At 45.8% G+C, this 18,031-nt stretch overlaps 1 protein-coding gene across 2 annotated transcripts in view; it reads right to left on the reverse strand.

Annotated features, from left to right (window-relative positions):
• Nucleotides 1–1,588, reverse strand: part of LGSN (lengsin, lens protein with glutamine synthetase domain) — a 51,692-nt gene extending 50,104 nt beyond the window's left edge. For both annotated transcript variants that reach the window (XM_009241994.4, XM_002817037.5), the window contains exon 1: nt 1,519–1,588. In XM_009241994.4, the coding sequence (XP_009240269.1) occupies nt 1,519–1,548 (30 nt within the window). In that variant the 5' untranslated portion in view covers nt 1,549–1,588. The remainder of the gene's footprint in view (nt 1–1,518) is intronic.
• Between the last annotated feature and the right edge of the window lie 16,443 nt (nt 1,589–18,031).

Raw genomic sequence — 18,031 nt, forward strand, 5'->3', positions numbered from 1 at the left:
AAAGGAATGTCACATGTCATCTCTCTCCCTCTTTCCATATTCTTTCACTTCCTGAGAATGTGACCCTATACAGGAGAGTATAAAAGAGCTTACTCAGCGGAGTTGGGTCAAGTGGCCAGCCAAGATTCACCTTTATAACATCTAGTAAATACAATGCTCTATTCCAACTTTGAAGGAACTTTTCCTCAAAAGACAGACAATGTCTCTTGCTGTGAGAGTTGTGCAGTTTAAAAATCATGTTGTTCATTTTTCTGCTCTCCTAAGAGTAAACAATCAACATTTGGTCTAGACTGGTCTTGAGGAGGGCATGGCTTTTAAGGACTTTCTTGGGAGCTGTATCACCTGGAATCCTGGGCTAAAATTGTGGGAGCTGGGGAAGAAAGCAGAGTTCTGCCATGGGGTCAGAAGTAGTAAGTAAAACTAGTCCAAGAAGTTACATAGTTAGAAATAAAAATCCCAAAAAGCTAATGATGTATATGCTAATTACCTTTACTTTCTTTCTATAACCCTTCATTTGCAGCTATGAATTTACTTTTAGCTAAATTCATTATAATAACATAAACATGTCCACCATTTGATGCCTACAACAATAACATGACAGTACAGGATAAGCCACAGCTCCTCCTCAGGGAGTCCCTTCTTCACATAGCCTTGCCCAGTTTCCTTATGGAAAGTGCATTTGTTCTTGACTCTATTTCAAAACAACTGCTTGTATTCACTATACAGATCAGTGAACACATTCTTAGATGTTAGCTATCTTCTCCACTACATGCATAAGTGGGGACCAGGTTTGTTCTCTATATGCCACTATTTCATACATAATGCACTGGTCTTCCACTGCACTCTTCACATAGTAGGTATGCTTCTTGCATTATATTTTCTTAACCTACTAAAGATAACTCACATCTTCCAAAATTTTACCACAGCTTGCCTCCAAGTCTGCACTTCAGTCTTTCAAAATGTTCAGTCAGAAATACAAGAGTGAAGGTTGGGTACACACACATTAAGAAGTGAGGAGAAATGTTATATGTTGACAACTGATTATTTTAATATATGCTAGACCCTATAAGTGGCTATCATTATTCATGCTGTGCATTTCAAATATAATTTGAAAACAGGTTTCCACCTTTAGTCATTTAATCTCAAAGCATATTTATTAGAATGAGGCCAAAGCTTTGAGAAAAACAAAGATTATTCTCTCAATAACAACCAAAATAGAAATAAAATTTTTTATAGCATACTTATGCTTCTGAAACTCAGTGCCTATTGAACTTAAATGATTATTCAAACCAAATTAGCTTTCCTAGATGAATATTTTGAATTGTTTAGTTTTTATTATCTTTATAAAATCACTGTGTAGTACAGAAGGGCAATTCTTCATAAACTTCTCCTAAGTGGACATATAACAAGTATAATTATGCTGCCCTTATTCTTACTGGCATTCAAATAATTGACATTTTTTAAAAAGATTTACTGTCAATATTTTGGTTAAAAACATTTTAATGATTAGCTTCATACCTCCTGCAGAAGGTCCTCTTCCTTATTCATCTCAACACTTTTTAAGTTCAGCTTTAGAAACCACAATATCCTCAACAAATGCATTCAACATGTATTTATATGTGTACCTACAGCAAAGACTGCAGATGATGAATTCCATGGAGGCTTTTCCAGAGGGGTCTGGCAGGTAATAAAAAATAAACATCAGATTCTGATGTGTCATGCCCAAGGCACACTATGCTGGAAATGCACTAGAAGAATCGAATGACAAATGCTTGTTTATGCCTGACTCCCTGCAAACAAAAGACATACAAAGCTTAAAATTGTGTTGATTGACTTTTTTCTCCAACATACAGAATTTTTGTTATATAACAATTGTATTCTGGAACGATATCTATTGTCAGATTCAGATGATGAAACACTTATTAGACGACTATGCTATCAAAGCCCACAGACAAAAGCACAGATGGAAAAATACAGCTATGAGTGACCCAGATCCACTCTTTTGTAATTCTCATTTTTATTTTCTTTTCTAGGTCCCTCTGGCCTCCAAATTAATTCTAGAACTTCATTACAAAACTGAAATATCTTTCTTTAGCCTTTCCAATTCTCCAGTGTCAGTCTGTGACAAATCCCAGACCATCCCCACTGTGCACAATGAACATGGAATCATCTACAGGCTGCCCCATAGGGTCCCATAAACAATCCTAACTCAGTAGAGGAAATAGGGAATGCTTTCTCTTCACTAGTAAAGGGGGTTTGAAATCACACTTCTGCTGCTATCAACTCAGCTTCAAGTATAGTTGATGAAGGAGGATATGCAGTTTCTTCTGAACCAAACCAAATTCTCTCTAAGCATTTTCCATGTGGAAGTGTATAGTCTCCAAGGCTAATCACTTCTTCCTGGTCTTCTGGGCCTGGGGAAGACCAAGCCAATACTTACAACCACTCAATCCTGCCTGACTCTCTTGGCCCATTTCAAAAGCCCCATTTCCTAAAAACAGTGATTAACTATTCCTATTTCCATTCCATTGGTACTTGTTCCATGACTGACTCTAACGCTTCTGCTCTGTGTAGCCTGATCTACAACCAGATCTTGAATTTGGACCTAGTTCTGATGCTGATGCCCACCTGAAACTGCATCCTGAATATGGCTGTTTTGGACTCTTGAACCTCCCCAAGAAAAGGGATTCTATCTCCTATTCTAGTATTTGACTTGCGCTTGGAGTTCTCCCCCAGATCTCTAGTAGGGTGTTTAATTCCCACATTGTCTTGTGCCAGAGCCTTACCTAAGTTTTTCTCAATCCTCTTCTGAGACCACATTTGCTTCCACTTTTACAACTTTTTCTTGCATGTGCTTGTCTCCATGCAAAACAGGTGCCATTGAGCTATGGAAAAAAATGTTTTGTGAAAAATTTCGTTTTTGTTTCAGAAATGTTCCCTTTCCTATATCAAAGAAAAGAACTCCAAGTTGGTTTACATGTTCAGTTATATATTGGGACATGTTTTAAAAAAATCATTTCTTTATAGTACTACTTACCCAAATTTTCTCCTGGGAATTTTATTGTTATTGAATACGCAATTTGATTCATTTCATCTTCTTTTCCTTACCTTATTTTGACAATCTCTTCTTCTCAATGTGTATCCATGAGTTTTTTATAATATCCTTTCCTGAACCCTTGATTTGCCCATTTTTGTAAAAAGTGTTCTAAATCTTGGTTGAACATATGGTATATAACCTAATTTATGGTATTAGCATGATACATATTTTAAAAGTATTACCATTATTCAGAATCAGTTTTTCCAAAGGAGAAACCAAATGTCAGTAAAGGGCTTAACAAATAGATTAGAAAAGTAATAAATGGTCAATAAGTCCATATTAAACACTTTCATTCACAATCATTTGTTCAATGTGTACTATATCCAGAAAGCTATCTTAGTCAAAATGAATGTAGCCATTGAGCCATGAATGTAAATGATACAAGCCTTTCTCTTACCACTCTTCTGAGACAACATATGGAAAGACTGTTCAACTCAAGTAGTTCTCCTGCCAAAAAGTTGTAATCTAATTGAATGGATCCAGAGAAGAGTAACTAAAATGATTAAAGGAATTATGGGATTCATTTCATGAGAACAGATTGCAGAAGCTAAAGCTTACTAAGTACCAACAAGGGGAAATAATATGTTGTTTACCACTAAGTTACTGCCTTCTGATGAATTATTGAACAAGATTGGAAGAGCAAAGGATGCAAATTAGGTAAAGGATTAAATCTATTCTTTCACTGTGGGAGAAAATGAAATCACAATGAATCTGTTTTCGTTTCATGTTTACGTATATTATATGTTACAGTACAGTGTATAAAATACAAAGTTCTTGTCTTCCCAGCACTAACTGATAAGGAAATAGGGTGAAAACATGCCCAATGAGACCAAGGGAATAACTGACTTGTGAGAATAATAGACAAGTTCAGTGAAGGAAATAGTCTTTCTTATGACCTTCATCAATCACAAAAATGTGGTTTCAGGTCAGCATAAGAACATAACAACCACAACAGAAGGATACTTCCACCCTGTCTTTCTCCTGATTTGTTGTTGTTTTAGAAGTCACATGGGTTTGTTCCTCCTTTATATGCATCTAATTATGACATACATAACTGGAAGACTACATTGACACCCTTTATTGAAGAGAACGTCATACAAAAATTATAAGGAGTAATATTTGAGCTTCCCTAGTGGTTCTAGAACTCCTGTTCACAAAGGCCCCCAAAAGTTCCTTTCATGAATCCAGTCCCCACTTCTTTTCAGTTCTTCCCAGAAATACCTCATTTTCTAAGAAAATGGTAGACCTGTTTACAGAATTAAGATTTAAGCTCTCCCTCTCCATCTCCCCTTTCTTCGGTCTCCCTCTCCTTCTTTTTTCAGTCTCCCTCTGTTGCCGAAGCTGGACTGTGCTGCCGTGATCTCGGCTCGCTGCAACCTCCCTGCCTCGGGCTCCTGTGACTCTCCTGCCTCGGCCTGCCGAGTGCCTGGGATTGCAGGCGTGCGCCGCCACGCCTGAATGGTTTTTGTGTTTTTGGTGGAGACGGGGTTTCGCCGTGTTGACTGGGCTGGTCTCCAGCTCCTGGCCTCAAGTGATCTGCCTGCCTCGGCCTCCCAAGGTGCTGGGATTGCAGACGGAGTCTCCCTCACTCAATGCTCAATGGTGCTCAGGCTGGAGTGAAGTGGGGTGATCTCGGCTCACTACAACCTCCACCTACCAGCCTCCTGCCTTGACCTCTTAAAGTGCTAAGATTACAGCCTCTACCCCACCGCCACCCCATCTAGGAAGTGAGGAGCGTCTCTGCCTGGCCACCCATCGTCTGGGATGTGAGGAGCCCCTCTCCCTGGCTGCCCCATCTGGGAAGTGAGGAGCACCTCTGCCCGGCCGCCATCCCGTATAGGAAGTGAGGAACATCTCTGCCCAGCCGCCCATCATCTGGGATGTGAGGAGCACCTCTGCCTGGCTGCCACCCCATCTGGGAGGAAGTGAGGAGCACCTCTGCCCAGCTGCCCCGTCTGGGAGATGAGGAACACCTCTGCCTGGCCGCCCCGTCTGGGAGGTGAGGAGCGCCTCTGCCTGGCTGCCACTCCGTCTGGGAGGAAGTGAGGAGCACCTCTGCCCGGCTGCCCCATCTGGGAAGTGAGGAGCACCTCTGCCCGGCCGCCACCCCATATGGGAGGTGAGGAGCGCCTCTGCCTGGCCACCCCATCTGGGAGGTGAGGAGCGCCTCTGCCCTGCCACCCCATCTGGGAAGTGAGGAGTGCCTCTGCCTGGCCGCCACCCCATCTAGGAGGAAGTGAGGAGCGCCTCTGCCTGGTTGCCCCATCTGGGAAGTGAGGAGCGCCTCTGCCCAGCTGCCACACCATCTGGAAAGTGAGGAGTGCCTCTGCCTGGCCACCCCGTCTGGGAGGTGAAGAGCGCCTCTGCCCGGCCGCCCAGTCTGGGAAGTGAGGAGTACCTCTGCTTGGCCGCCCTGTCTGGGAGGTGAGGAGCGCCTCTGCCTGGCCGCCACCCCGTCTGGGAGGAAGTGAGGAGTGTCTCTGCCCAGCTGCCCCATCTGGGAGGTAAGGAGCCCCTCTGCCTGGCTGCCACCCCGTCTTGGAGGAAGTGAGGAGCGCCTCTGCCCAGCTGCCCCGTCTGGGAGGTGAGGAGCGTCTCTGCCCGGCCACCCCGTCTGGGAGATAAGGAGCACCTCTGCCTGGCCACCCCATCTGGGAGGTGAGGAGTGCCTCTGCCTGGCCGCCACTCCGTCTGGGAGGAAGTGAGGAGCGCCTCTGCCCAGCTGCCCCATCTGGGAAGTGAGGAGCACCTCTGCCTGGCCGCCACCCCATATGGGAAGTGAGGAGCGCCTCTGCCTGGCCACCCCGTCTGGGAGGTGAGGAGCGCCTCTGCCTGGCCGCCCCATCTGGGAGGTGAGGAGTGCCTCTGCCTGGCTGCCACCCCATCTGGGAGGAAGTGAGGAGCGCCTCTGCCCAGCCGCCCCATCTGGGAGGTGAGGAGCGTCTCTGCCCTGCGGCCCCCTCTGGGAAGTGAGGAGCGCCTCTGCCTGGCCGACATGTCTGGGAGGTGAGGAGCGCCTCTGCCTGGCCGCCACCCCGTCTGGGAGGAAGTGAGGAGTGTCTCTGCCCGGCTGCCCCATCTGGGAGGTAAGGAGCCCCTCTGCCTGGCTGCCACCCCGTCTGGGAGGAAGTGAGGAGCGCCTCTGCCCAGCTGCCCCGTCTGGGAGGTGAGGAGCGTCTCTGCCCAGCCACCCCGTCTGGGAGATGAGGAGCACCTCTGCCTGGCCACCCCATCTGGGAGGTGAGGAGTGCCTCTGCCTGGCCGCCACTCCATCTGGGAGGAAGTGAGGAGCGCCTCTGCCCGGCTGCCCCATCTGGGAAGTGAGGAGCACCTCTGCCTGGCCACCACCCCATATGGGAAGTGAGGAGCGCCTCTGCCTGGCCACCCCGTCTGGGAGGTGAGGAGCGCCTCTGCCTGGCTGCCCCATCTGGGAGGTGAGGAGTGCCTCTGCCTGGCTGCCACCCCATCTGGGAGGAAGTGAGGAGCGCCTCTGCCCAGCCGCCCCATCTGGGAGGTGAGGAGCGTCTCTGCCCTGCGGCCCCCTCTGGGAAGTGAGGAGCGCCTCTGCCTGGCCGCCATGTCTGGGAGGTGAGGAGCGCCTCTGCCTGGCCACCCCGTCTGGGAGGTGTACCCAACAGCTCCAAAGAGACAGTGACCATCGGGAGCAGGCCATGAGGATGATGGCGGTTTTGTTGAAAAGAAGGGGGGGAAGTGTGGGGAAAGGAAGGAGAGATCAGATTGTTGCTGTGTCTGTGTAGAAAGAGGTGGCATAGGAGACTCCATTTTGTTCTGACTAGGAGAAATTCTTCTGCCTTGGGATGCTGTAGATCTATGGCCTTTCCCCCAGCCCCGTGCTCTCTGAAACATGTGCTGTGTCAACTCAGGGTTAAATGGATTAAGGGCGGTGTAAGATGTGCTTTGTTAAACAGATGCTTGAAGGCAGCATGCTCTTTAAGAGTCATCACCACTCCTTAATCTCAAGTACCCAGGGACACAAACACTGCAGAAGGCCGCAGGGACCTCTGCCTAGGAAAACCAGAGACCTTTGTTCATGTGTTTATCTCCTGACCTTCTCTCCACTATTATCCTATGACCCTCCCATATCCCCCTCTCCAAGAAACACCCAAGAATCATCAATAAATACTTCATAAATAAACAACTACAAAAAAAAGATTTAAAACCAATGATTTAAAAATATTGGAGTGAGGACAGGTAGAAAATCAGTGAATTCAGGGCCGAGCGGAAACACACATTGGCAGGGAAACTGAAGAATATTTTTGTGTGTCCTTTTCATTTGTTTCAGAAAGGAAATTTCTCCTCTCATCTGCCCCTTCGATAAACCTAAGTAAGCAATGAGTAGAAAACAGCGTAACTCCCTGAAAAAAATTTTTTTGTAAAGTTGATACAATTTAAAACTAGTTTAAAATCATTTCAATTTAGCATTTTCAATGATTTCCACATATCCTTAAGCATTTATATATTTAGCACAAGCTTCGTAAAGTTAAATGAAGTCAGTTGTGAAAGTGGAAGCATGAAATTCTGAATTCCAAGGCACATAAGGAGCTTGCAATCACATATAAGTTAAAAATTATTCCAAAACAGCCCAAGCTATTTTTAGAAGAAGGAGAGTGCCACAGAATACATTTCTTTTTATTTGTAAGATTTATGGAGTCCAAGTGCAGTTTTGTTACATGAATATAGTGCATAGTGGTGAAGTCTCGGCTTTTAGTGTAGCCTTCACCGGAATAGTATACATTGTACCTGTTAAGTAATTTCTCATCACTCATCCCACTCCACCCTTTTGAGTCTCCACTGTCTATTCACTGAAGACATTTTCATAACACTATTAATTTTAAAAAATTGGTAGCTGGTGTTGTCCTTGTTTCCTTCTTTTAATGACATCATTCTATTTAATGTGATAATACCTACAAATTCTTGAGAGCACCAAAACCTCATATATATACACACACACACATACACAGGTTATGTTAATCAATATTAGCATATTTAAAAATATAATAATAATAGGCATTGTACATATTAACATAAATAGCATTTTTTATAGAAAATTGATGTATTTCTTATTTTCGCAAATTGCTCTAATGTCTAGCTTAAGAGAAAAACCACTGGAATCTCATATATGTTTTTGCATTCTTTTTTTTTTTTTTTTTTGAAACACAGTCTGCTCTGTTGCCCAGACTGGAGTGCAGTGGTGCGATCTGGGCTCACTGCAACCTCCGCCTTCTGGGTTCAAGCAATTCTACTGCCTCAGCCTCCCAGATAGCTGGGATTACAGGCACCCGCCACCAAACCCAGATAATTTTTAGTATTTTTAGTAGAGACAGGGTTTCGCCATGTTTAGTAGAAACAGGGTTTAGTAGAGACAGGGTTTTGCCAGGCTGGTCTGGAACTCCTGACCTCAGGTGATCCACCTGCCTTAGCCCCCCAAAGTGCTGGATGACAGGCATGAGCCACCTCTCCCAGCTTGCATTCATTCTTTTGATACAGCCCATGTCATGCAACCTTTGGAAAACTTCACTATACACTAATGCTAGAATAAGAGTGAAAAGGCAAATAGGGTCTTACCATTATTGTGAAAATAATTTTGACCTCACAGTCTCCTCAAAGGTTCTTGGAATCCCGAGGGGTCCCTGAACCATACTTTCAGAACTGCTGCTGTAGTGAAACAACCAGCAGATTAAAGACCTGAGTTCTATAGGAAACACTGTTTTTTAAAGACTTATCACATAGTTTTCTTGATAACAATTTCCTTTTGTGCAAAATGTGATTTAGAGCAAGATGATCTCAGGTTTCTCTTAACTCTGTTCTGTGATTCTGTAAGATATTAAATGAATTTTATAAAACAACTGCAGAATACACATTGTTTTCATGAGCACATGGAATATTCTCCAGGACAGACTATATATTAGGACACAAAACAAGTCTAAACAAACTTTTAAAAATTAAAATTATATCAAGTGTTTTCTCAGACTCCAATTAAATAAAACTAAAAATCAATATCAAGAGGAATTTTGGCAACTCTACAAATACATGCAAATTAAACAACATGCTCCTGAATGGTCACTGGGTCAATGAAGAAATTAAGAAAATAAAAAAAATTTTTTTTGAAACAAATGAAAATAGAAAAACTACATACCAAAATGTGTGGGGTACAGCAAAAGCTCTGCTAAGAGGGAAGTTGATAGCAATAAACACCTACATTAAAAAAAAAAAAAAAGGAGGCTGGACACGGTGGCTCATGCCTGTAATCCCAGCACTCTGGGAGGCTGAGGCAGTCACATCATGAATTCAGGAGATCAAGACTATCTTGGCCAACATGGTGAAACCCCATCACTACTAAAAACACAAAAATTAGCCGGGCGTGGTTGTGCACCTGTAGTTCCAGCTATTCAGGGGGCTCAGGCAGGAGGATCTCTTGAACCCGGGAGGCAGAGGTTGCAGTGAGCTGAGATCGCACCACTGCACTCCAGCCTAGACGACTGAGCGAAACTTTGTCTCAAAAAAAAAAAAGGAGAAAATTTTCAAATATATAATCTAATGATGCACCTTAAGGAACTTGATTAAAAAACACAAAACAAACAAACAAGAAGAACAAACCAAACCCAAAACTAGTGCAAGGAAAGAAATAATAAATATCAGAGCAGAACTCAATGAGATAGAAACTAATAAAATAATACAAAGTTTCAACCAAACACATTGGTTCTTTGAAAAGATAAACAACATTAATAAATCCCTAGCTAGACTAACCAGGAAGAGAGAAGATCCAAATAAGCAAAATTAGAAATGGAAAAGAAGACATTATAACTGATATCACAGAAATACAAAAGATCATCAGAGACTGTTATAAACAATTGTACACTAACAAACTGGAAAATCTAGAGGAAAAGGAGAAATTCCTAGAAACATAGAACCTACCAAGATTGAATAAGGAATAAATAGAAAACCTGAACAAACCAATAATGAGTAGCAAGGTAGAATCAGTAATAATGTGTCCAGAATTGGTGAGTTCTTGGTCCCACTGACTTCAAGAATGAAGCCGCGGACCCTCACGGTGAGTGTTACAGCTCTTAAGGTGGTGCGTCTGGAGTTTGTTCCTTCTGATGTTCAGATGTGTTCAGAGTTTCTTCCTTCTGGTGGGTTCCTGGTCTCACTGGCTTCAGGAGTGAAGCTGCAGACCTTTGCAGTGAGTGTTATAGCTCATAAAAGCAGTGTGGACCCAAAGAGTGAGCAGTAGCAAGATTTATTGCAAAGAGCAAAAGAACAAAGCTTCCACAGTGTGGAAGGACCTGAGCAGGTTGCCCCTGCTGGCTCGGGCAGCCTGCTTTTATTCTCTTATCTGGCCCCACCCACAACCTGCTGATTGGTAGAGCCGAGTGGTCTGTTTTGACAGGGCACTAATAGGTGCATTTACAATCCCCGAGCTAGACACAAATGTTCTCCACGTCCCCACCAGATTAGCTAGATACAGAGTGTTGACACAAAGGTTCTTGAAGGCCCCACCAGAGTATCTAGATACAGAGTGTCGATTGATGCATTCACAAGCCCTGAGCTAGACACAGGGTGCCGATTGGTGTGTTTACAAACCTTGAGCTAGATACAGAGTGCTGATTGGTGTATTTACAATCCCTGAGCTAGACATAAAGGTTCTCCATGTCCCCACCAGACTCAGGAGCCCAGCTGGCTTCACCCAGTGGATCCCACACCAGGGCTGCAGATGGAGCTGCCTGCCAGTCCCACACCATGCACCCGCACTCCTCAGCCCTTGGGTGGTTGATGGGACTGGGCACCGTGGAGCAGGGGGTGGTGCTCATTGAGGAGTCTTGCGCCACACAGGAGCCCTCGGAGGGGGTGGGAGGCTCAGACATGGCAGGCTGCAGGTCCTGAGCCCTTCCCCACAGGAAGGCAGCTAAGGCCCAGCGAGAAATTGAGTGCAGCGCCGGTGGGCTGGCACTGCTGGGGGACCCAGTACACCCTCTGCACCCTCTGGCCTGGGTGCTAAGCCCCTCATTGCCCAGGGCCAGCAGGACCGGCCAGCTGCTCTGAGTGCAGGGCCCACCAAGCCTACACCCACCCAGAACTCCAGCTGGCCCACAAGTGCTGCGCGCAGCCCCGGTTCCCACTCACGCCTCTCCCTCTACACCTCCCTGCAAGCTGAGGGAGCCAGCTCTGGCCTTGGCCAGCCCAGAAAGGGGCTCCCACAGTGCAGCAGTGGGCTGAAGGGCTCCTCAAGTGCCACCAAAGTGGGAGCCCAGGCAGAGGAGGCACCGAGAGTGAGCGAGGGCTGTGAGGACTGCCAGCACGCTGTCACCTCTCAATCCCCGCTCTAAACAGGACACCCCAACTGCTGTTGGGAATTCAGCTGATGACCGCTCTAGCTACTTCCTGCTGGATAGGGGTGAAGAAGGGGCCCTGCAGTTGTAGTTTCCTTCAGAGGGGAACTCTCTAGGCCAGGGGAAGTGCCAGTGGGTCAGTCCAGGGGTCCTCAGTAGAAGTTGTTAGTTGAAATCATTTGGGGTTCCATTTGTAAAACCATCTGTAGCTTGATGGCCTCGATTCTAGAGGAAACAAATTTGACAAGAAGGTTAAAAATACAGGCCCCAAAGGCAAGTAACAGCAAGATGGCTGCCATGGGACCTAGAAAGGGGAGAAGCCATGTTGCCCAACTCCAGAGGTTGGTATAAGAATTTGAAAAGCATTGTCTGATTTCAGAAGCCTTTTCCTATAAACACTGGGCAGCATCTCATGCTATCCCCACCTGGTTAGTGTAGAAACAACACTCTTCCCCTAAGAAGATGCAGAGTCCTCCTTTCTCAGCAGTGAGGAGGTCTAGGCCTCTGAGGTTTTGGAGAGTCACTGCTGCCAAAGAGTCTATTTGGGATTGTATAGTAAGGATAGATTTCGTTATTTCTTGCAAATTGTCTGAGAGGCAGATATGGGTTGAAGATCCATATAAGTAGAATACGCCTTGGCTCAGTAGATAGATATTTACCCTGGCTTTTAAAGGAATAGGGTACACTGTTTTTTCTTTACTACTTCCATCTCTCTTTCTTTCTCTTCAACTTCTCCTTTGTCTTTTCCTCTCTCTGTCTCTTTCTCTGACTTTCTCTTTTTCTCTTTCCTTCTTGCTGGTCTTTCCCTACCTCTGCCAGCTGCTTATGCTGCTGTTCTCCCCTCTCATTCCCATTTCGATGGCTTTGGTAGTGTAAGACTCCCACCTCTTTGGGTTCCTTCACCATGTGCAATAACTCCATAACTTCCCTGTGGCATCCAGTGGGGGTTCCCAGAGGTTAGGAACTCCCATTCTTTCCATATTGCTGCATGGGCATGTAGGATTAGACAAGCATACTTGCTATCTGTATACACCTTATTCTTTTTCCCTTTCCCAGTTCTAAGGCTCGGGTAAGTGCCACTAGTTCTGCTAACTGGGCACTGGTCCCTGGGGGAGAGGCTTGCTTTCAAGTATGGTTACATCACTAACTATGGCATAACCTGCCCTTCATATCCCATTCTCCACAAATAAACTTCCATCAGTATATAGGTTAAGGTCAGGATTAGTTAAGGGGACTTCTAAGAGATCATCTTGAGCTGCATAAGTCTGGACTAAAATTTGTTGGCAGTCATGCTCGATTGGTTCCCTATCCTCTGGGAGAAAAGTGGCAGGGTTGAGGGCCATGCACATGCATTTTGAAGCACTGGTCCCTCAAGGAGTAGCACCTAGTATCTAAGTAGGCAGTTGTCTGATAGCCATAAACTTCCTTTGGCACCTAGTATGCCATTTACATCATGAGTAGTCCAGACAGTGAGATCCTTTCCTTGTATTATTTTGATAGCCTCTGACACTAAGACGGCCACTGCTGCAACTACCCTTAAACAGTGAGACCAGCCTTTTGCTACTACATCAATTTCCTTACTTAGGTATGCCACTGGTTGTGGGGTTGTCCCAGGAGTCTGAGTAAGGACTCCAAGAGCTATCCCAGCTCTCTCTGTGACATATAAAGAGAAGTTCTGTCCTGTGGGAAGTCTTAAAGCTGGAGCTTCTACTAGGGCCTGCTTGAAGGTTTTGAAGGCTGTTTCTGCCTCTGATTCCCATTCTACTAGATGAGTATTTGCCCTCTGGGTTTCCTTGATTGGAGTATAGAGGGGCCTGTCTATCTCACTGTATCCGGGGATCCATGGTCGTCAAAAGCCGGTAATTCCAAGGAAACCCCTCAACTGTTTTAATGTCTTAGGGCAAGGATAAGCAGTATAGGCTGTATTCATTCCTTGCTGAGGGCCCTGGTCCCTCTGGCTAAGATTAGGCCTAGATATTTAACCTGCTGTAGGCAAAGATGGGCCTTCAACCTAGACACCTTGTACCCTTGATTAGCTAGAAAGTTCAACAGATCTAGAATAGCCTGCTGGCATGAGGCTTCTGAACTGGTAGCCAGAAGTAAATCATCCACATATTGAAGGACCAGAGTGCCTGGACTTGAGAAGTGGCTTAGATCTTGGGCCAGTGCCTGACCAAACAGATGAGGGCTATCCCTAAACCCTTGGGGCAAGACCGTCCACATAAGTTGGGACGTGTGGTCTGTGGGATCCTGGGAGTCAGATTGCAGGGGAATACAGAAGAAGGCATCCTTGAGGTCCAGAACCATGAGCCATTCTGCTTCCTCTGGTATTTGAGAGAGCAGGAAATAGGGGTTGGGTACAACTGGATATAGTAGAATTACTGCCTCATTAATGAGTCTAAGATCATGCAGTAGTCTCCACTGACTGTTCGGTTTTTGTACTCCCAGAATTGGGGTGTTGCAGGGACTGCTGCATTTCCTTACTAAGCCTTGAGCTTTCAAATCTTTAACAATATTCTGTAATCCCTTATGAGCCTCAGGCCTTAAGGGATATTGCCTTTGATAAAGAAAAGTGGTGGGATCTTTTAACCTGATTTGGACTGGGTGGGCATTTTTTTCCCTTCCAAATTGTCCTTCCAATGCCCAGACTTCAGGGTTGATTTCCCCCTCAAGTAGGGGACAACAAGTGGGTAACTTGTTCCCCATATTCATGCAGATAATAACTCCAGCCTTGGCTAATATGTCCCTCCCTAATAAGGGTGTGGGACTTTCAGGCATAACAAGAAAGGCATGTGAAAAGAGCAAAGTCTCCCAATTTCAACTGAGAAGGTGGGAGAAATACCTGGTTACAGGCTGTCCCAGGATTCTTCAGATGGTAATGGACCTTGAGGACAGTCATCCAGGACAAGCGATTAACACTGAGAAGGCCGCACCAGTGTCCAGGAGGAGGTCAATTTCCTGGCCCTCAATAGTTAAACATACCCGGGGCTCAGTGAGGATGATGATATGAGCTGGTGCTTGCCCCGGGCACCCTCAGTCCTGTTGTTGGATCATCTGGTTGGGGCTTCTGACCCAGAGAATCTTCATCCTCTGGGGCTGTGCACCTTCCAGTGATTGCCTCGGCATAGTGGACATGGACGAGGCGGCAGCTTGTTTCTCATTGGACAATCTTTATTAAAGTGTCCTAGTAAACCACACTGATAACAAGCCTTACCAGGTGATTAGCCTGCTCCATTTTCTGTCCTCTCTGAACCACCAAGGTTTGTTTGTCTGAGGGCCATGACCAAGGCTGTGGCCTTTCTCTGATCTCATTTTTCCTTTTGGGCCTGTTCCTCTTGGCCCCTATTATAGAACACTGAGGTTGCCAGGTTTAATAATGCCTCTAGATTTTGTTCAGGGCTCAGGGCTTGCTTTTGGAGCTTTCTCCTGATATCTGTGGCTGACTGGGTAATAAACTTATCTTTTAGAATCAATTGACCCTTGAGTGATTCAGGTGACAGGGGAGTATATTTTCTTAAGGCCTCTCGTAGCCGCTCAAGGAAGGCAGAAGGATTTTCTTCCTTTCCCTGAGTTATGGTGTACATCATTGAATAATTCATGGGCTTTTTTCTAATTCTCCTTAGTCCTTCTGGAACACAGGTCAATAGATGTTTACGACTGCAGTCCCCATGATCTGAGTCAAGGTCCCAGTGGGGATCCATACTGGGGATGGCTTGCTGACCAGTAGGGAATTTGTCCCTTTCTTCGGCTGTCATTCTATCATTTACTTGACTAAGATACCAGGTATCTCCAATCTCTCAGGCTGCAGCTAAAGCTGCATTCTTTTCATTAAAGGCCAGGGTTTGATCTAACAATAGCATGACATCTCTCCAAGTGAGGTCAAAGGTTTGCCCTAGACCCTGTAGGACATCTATGTACCTATCAGGATCATCTGAAAACTTCCCCAGGTCTGCCTTGATCTGTTTTAAATCAGAGAGGGAGAAGGGGACAGGCACCTGGGTTGGGCCAAATTCCCCACCCCCCACAGCTTGAAGGGGACATAACCAATAGCCCGGGGGGGGGGGTGTTTTGTGGTCCTTTGGAGATTTCTTTACTTATTTCCTTCTGGGCAGGGGATATTAGAGGAGGATTATCATTAATAGGAAGGGGAGCTATAGGGAGGATAGGATATGGGGGTAAGCTGAGAGGTCCTCCTCTGGGATATAAATTGCAAGCTTTGCATAGTTGTGTATTCTCCCTCAATGAAAAGAAAGCTTGGACATAAGGTATTTCACTTCATTTGCCTTCCTTCTTACAGAAAAGATCAAGCTGGAGGATAGTATTGTAATTTGTACTTCCCTCAGATGGCCATTTTTCCCCATCAGAGAGAGAATATTGGGGCCAAGCCATAGTGCAGAAAAAAATGAGCCACCTCTTTTTCAGGGTTTGTGGGTCAAATTGGTCCCAATGGCTTGGGATGCATTTCAAGGGTGAGCCTGTTGATGCCTGAGTGTTTCCCATCTGAAAGACAAAACCACCCACAGTTTTGGCTTATTTTGTTTCTCCCCCTGCCCAAGAACCCACAACGGTCCCTGGACCCTGCTGATCAGAATAGTTGCGGTCACCGATGCAGCAGCAGAAACAACCCCTGCCCAAGAACACACAACAGTCCCTGGACCCTGCTGATTGGAATAGTTGCGCTCACTGACGCAGCAGAAGAAACACTAGTTTTCCTCCCAGACCACATGGAGGACCAAGGAAGGTCGGATTTAGTGATCCTTACTGATGCATTCTTGAAAACCTGCACCCTTGCCTGTCCTCCTAGACCACAGGGAGGACTGACCAAGAAAAATCGGATTTAGTGGCCCTTACCAACACATTCTCCAAAACCTGTTAGAGTCCTAAGCATTCTCCTGTTAGTATTGGAACTTTACCCCTTTCCTATAAAGATGTTATGCCCCAAAAATGAAGTGGAGGGCCATACCCTGAGGGAGGAAAGGGCTCTTCAGGGTTGGAAGAGTGACACCTTTTGTCCTCACTTATATGAATAGGAAGGATACAATTTATGAGGCTCCCCATATCCTAGCTTCAGAAATAGCTTTTGTTAGGCCTGTTAGTCTGAGGAGGGATCCTAAAATTCCAGGTAGTGCCCACTATGATGGGGCTTTGGGCAAAAATTGTGTCTTTCTGATTGGTGAGCCCAGGTGCCTAAAGAAGGTAACAGAGTCCTGGAATTTATACCAGAAATCATTCTTATAGGAGAAACTAGAAAAGCACTAGAGACAGGTAGCAATTTTTAGAAGCGGGTCTAACCTCAGAGAAGAGAGGTGAGAGGAAGTTTGTCTGGAAGGCATTGGGACCCAGGGGCAAGGGTCAGGATAGATAGGATAGATGGGCGAGTCTCACTTGGGTGACATGCCTTTGAGAGTTCCGCTCATGGCCGCAGGGTCAACCAACTTGTTGGGACCCTGGAGCTGCATGGCTTTCCTCTCTGTCGACCCTCGGCTCAGCCCAGAAGTACAGGAAAAGTGGAAGCTGGTTCTAGGCAAACCAATGGTCCCAACTCCAAAGACTCAGGGGTTGTTAGAGTGCCCTTTCCCAGAAACCTGACAACCATGTCTTTAGTCCAGCAGCCACACTAGTTGCTTTTAACTGGCCGACAGGTGCCCGGTATTTAGCCCCCAAATTCTCAGGAAAGACAGGACACAAGAGCAAGTGAAAGGGGTCTGATGGTACTCACTGCTTGGTGATAGGTGATGGTCTCATCACTCAGCAATAGGCGATGGTCTCACTGCTTGGCAATTGTCTCACCACTTGGCGATAGGTGAAAGTCCCTTCGTGGTCACCAAAATGTGTCCAGAATTGGTGGGTTCTTGATTTCACTGACTTCAAGAATGAAGCTGTGGACCCTCGCAGTGAGTGTTACAGCTCTTAAGGTGGCGCATCTGGAGTTTGTTCCTTCTGACGTGTGGATGTGTTCAGAGTTTCTTCCTTCTGGTGGGTTCGTGGTCTTGCTGGCTTCAGGAGTGAAGCTGCAGACCTTCGTGGTGAGTGTTACAGCTCTTAAGGCGATGCGTCTGGAGTTGTTCATTCCTCCCAGTGGGCTCATGGTCTTGCTGGCTTCAGGAGTGAAGCTACAGACCTTCGCAGTGAGTGTTACAGCTCATAAAAGCAGTGTGGACCCAAAGAGTGAGCAGTAGCAAGATTTATTGCAGAGCGAAAGAACAAAGCTTCCACAGTGTGGAAGGGGACCCGAGCAGGTTCCCCCTGCTGGCTCGGGCAGCCTGCTTTTATTCTCTTATCTGGCCCCACCTACTTCCTGCTGATTGGTAGAGCTGAGTGGTCTGTTTTGACAGGGTGCTGATTGGTGCATTTACAATAAGAAGTCTCCCAACACAGAAAAAGCTGAGGACTGGATGGATTAACTGCTGAAATCTACCAAATGTATGCAGAAGAACTAATAACAAGCTTTACAAAAAGTTGAAAGGAAGGAAATTCTCCCTAAGTTATTCTACAATGCAAGCATTACCCTGGCACCAAAACCAGGCAAGAAAAAAAAGAAAAGAAAAGAGGGAAGGGGAGGAGAGGGGAGGGGGAGAGAAGA

This window comes from Pongo abelii, chromosome 5 (assembly GCF_028885655.2).
Source record: "Pongo abelii isolate AG06213 chromosome 5, NHGRI_mPonAbe1-v2.0_pri, whole genome shotgun sequence".
In the NCBI taxonomy this organism is placed as follows: Eukaryota; Metazoa; Chordata; class Mammalia; order Primates; family Hominidae; genus Pongo; species Pongo abelii.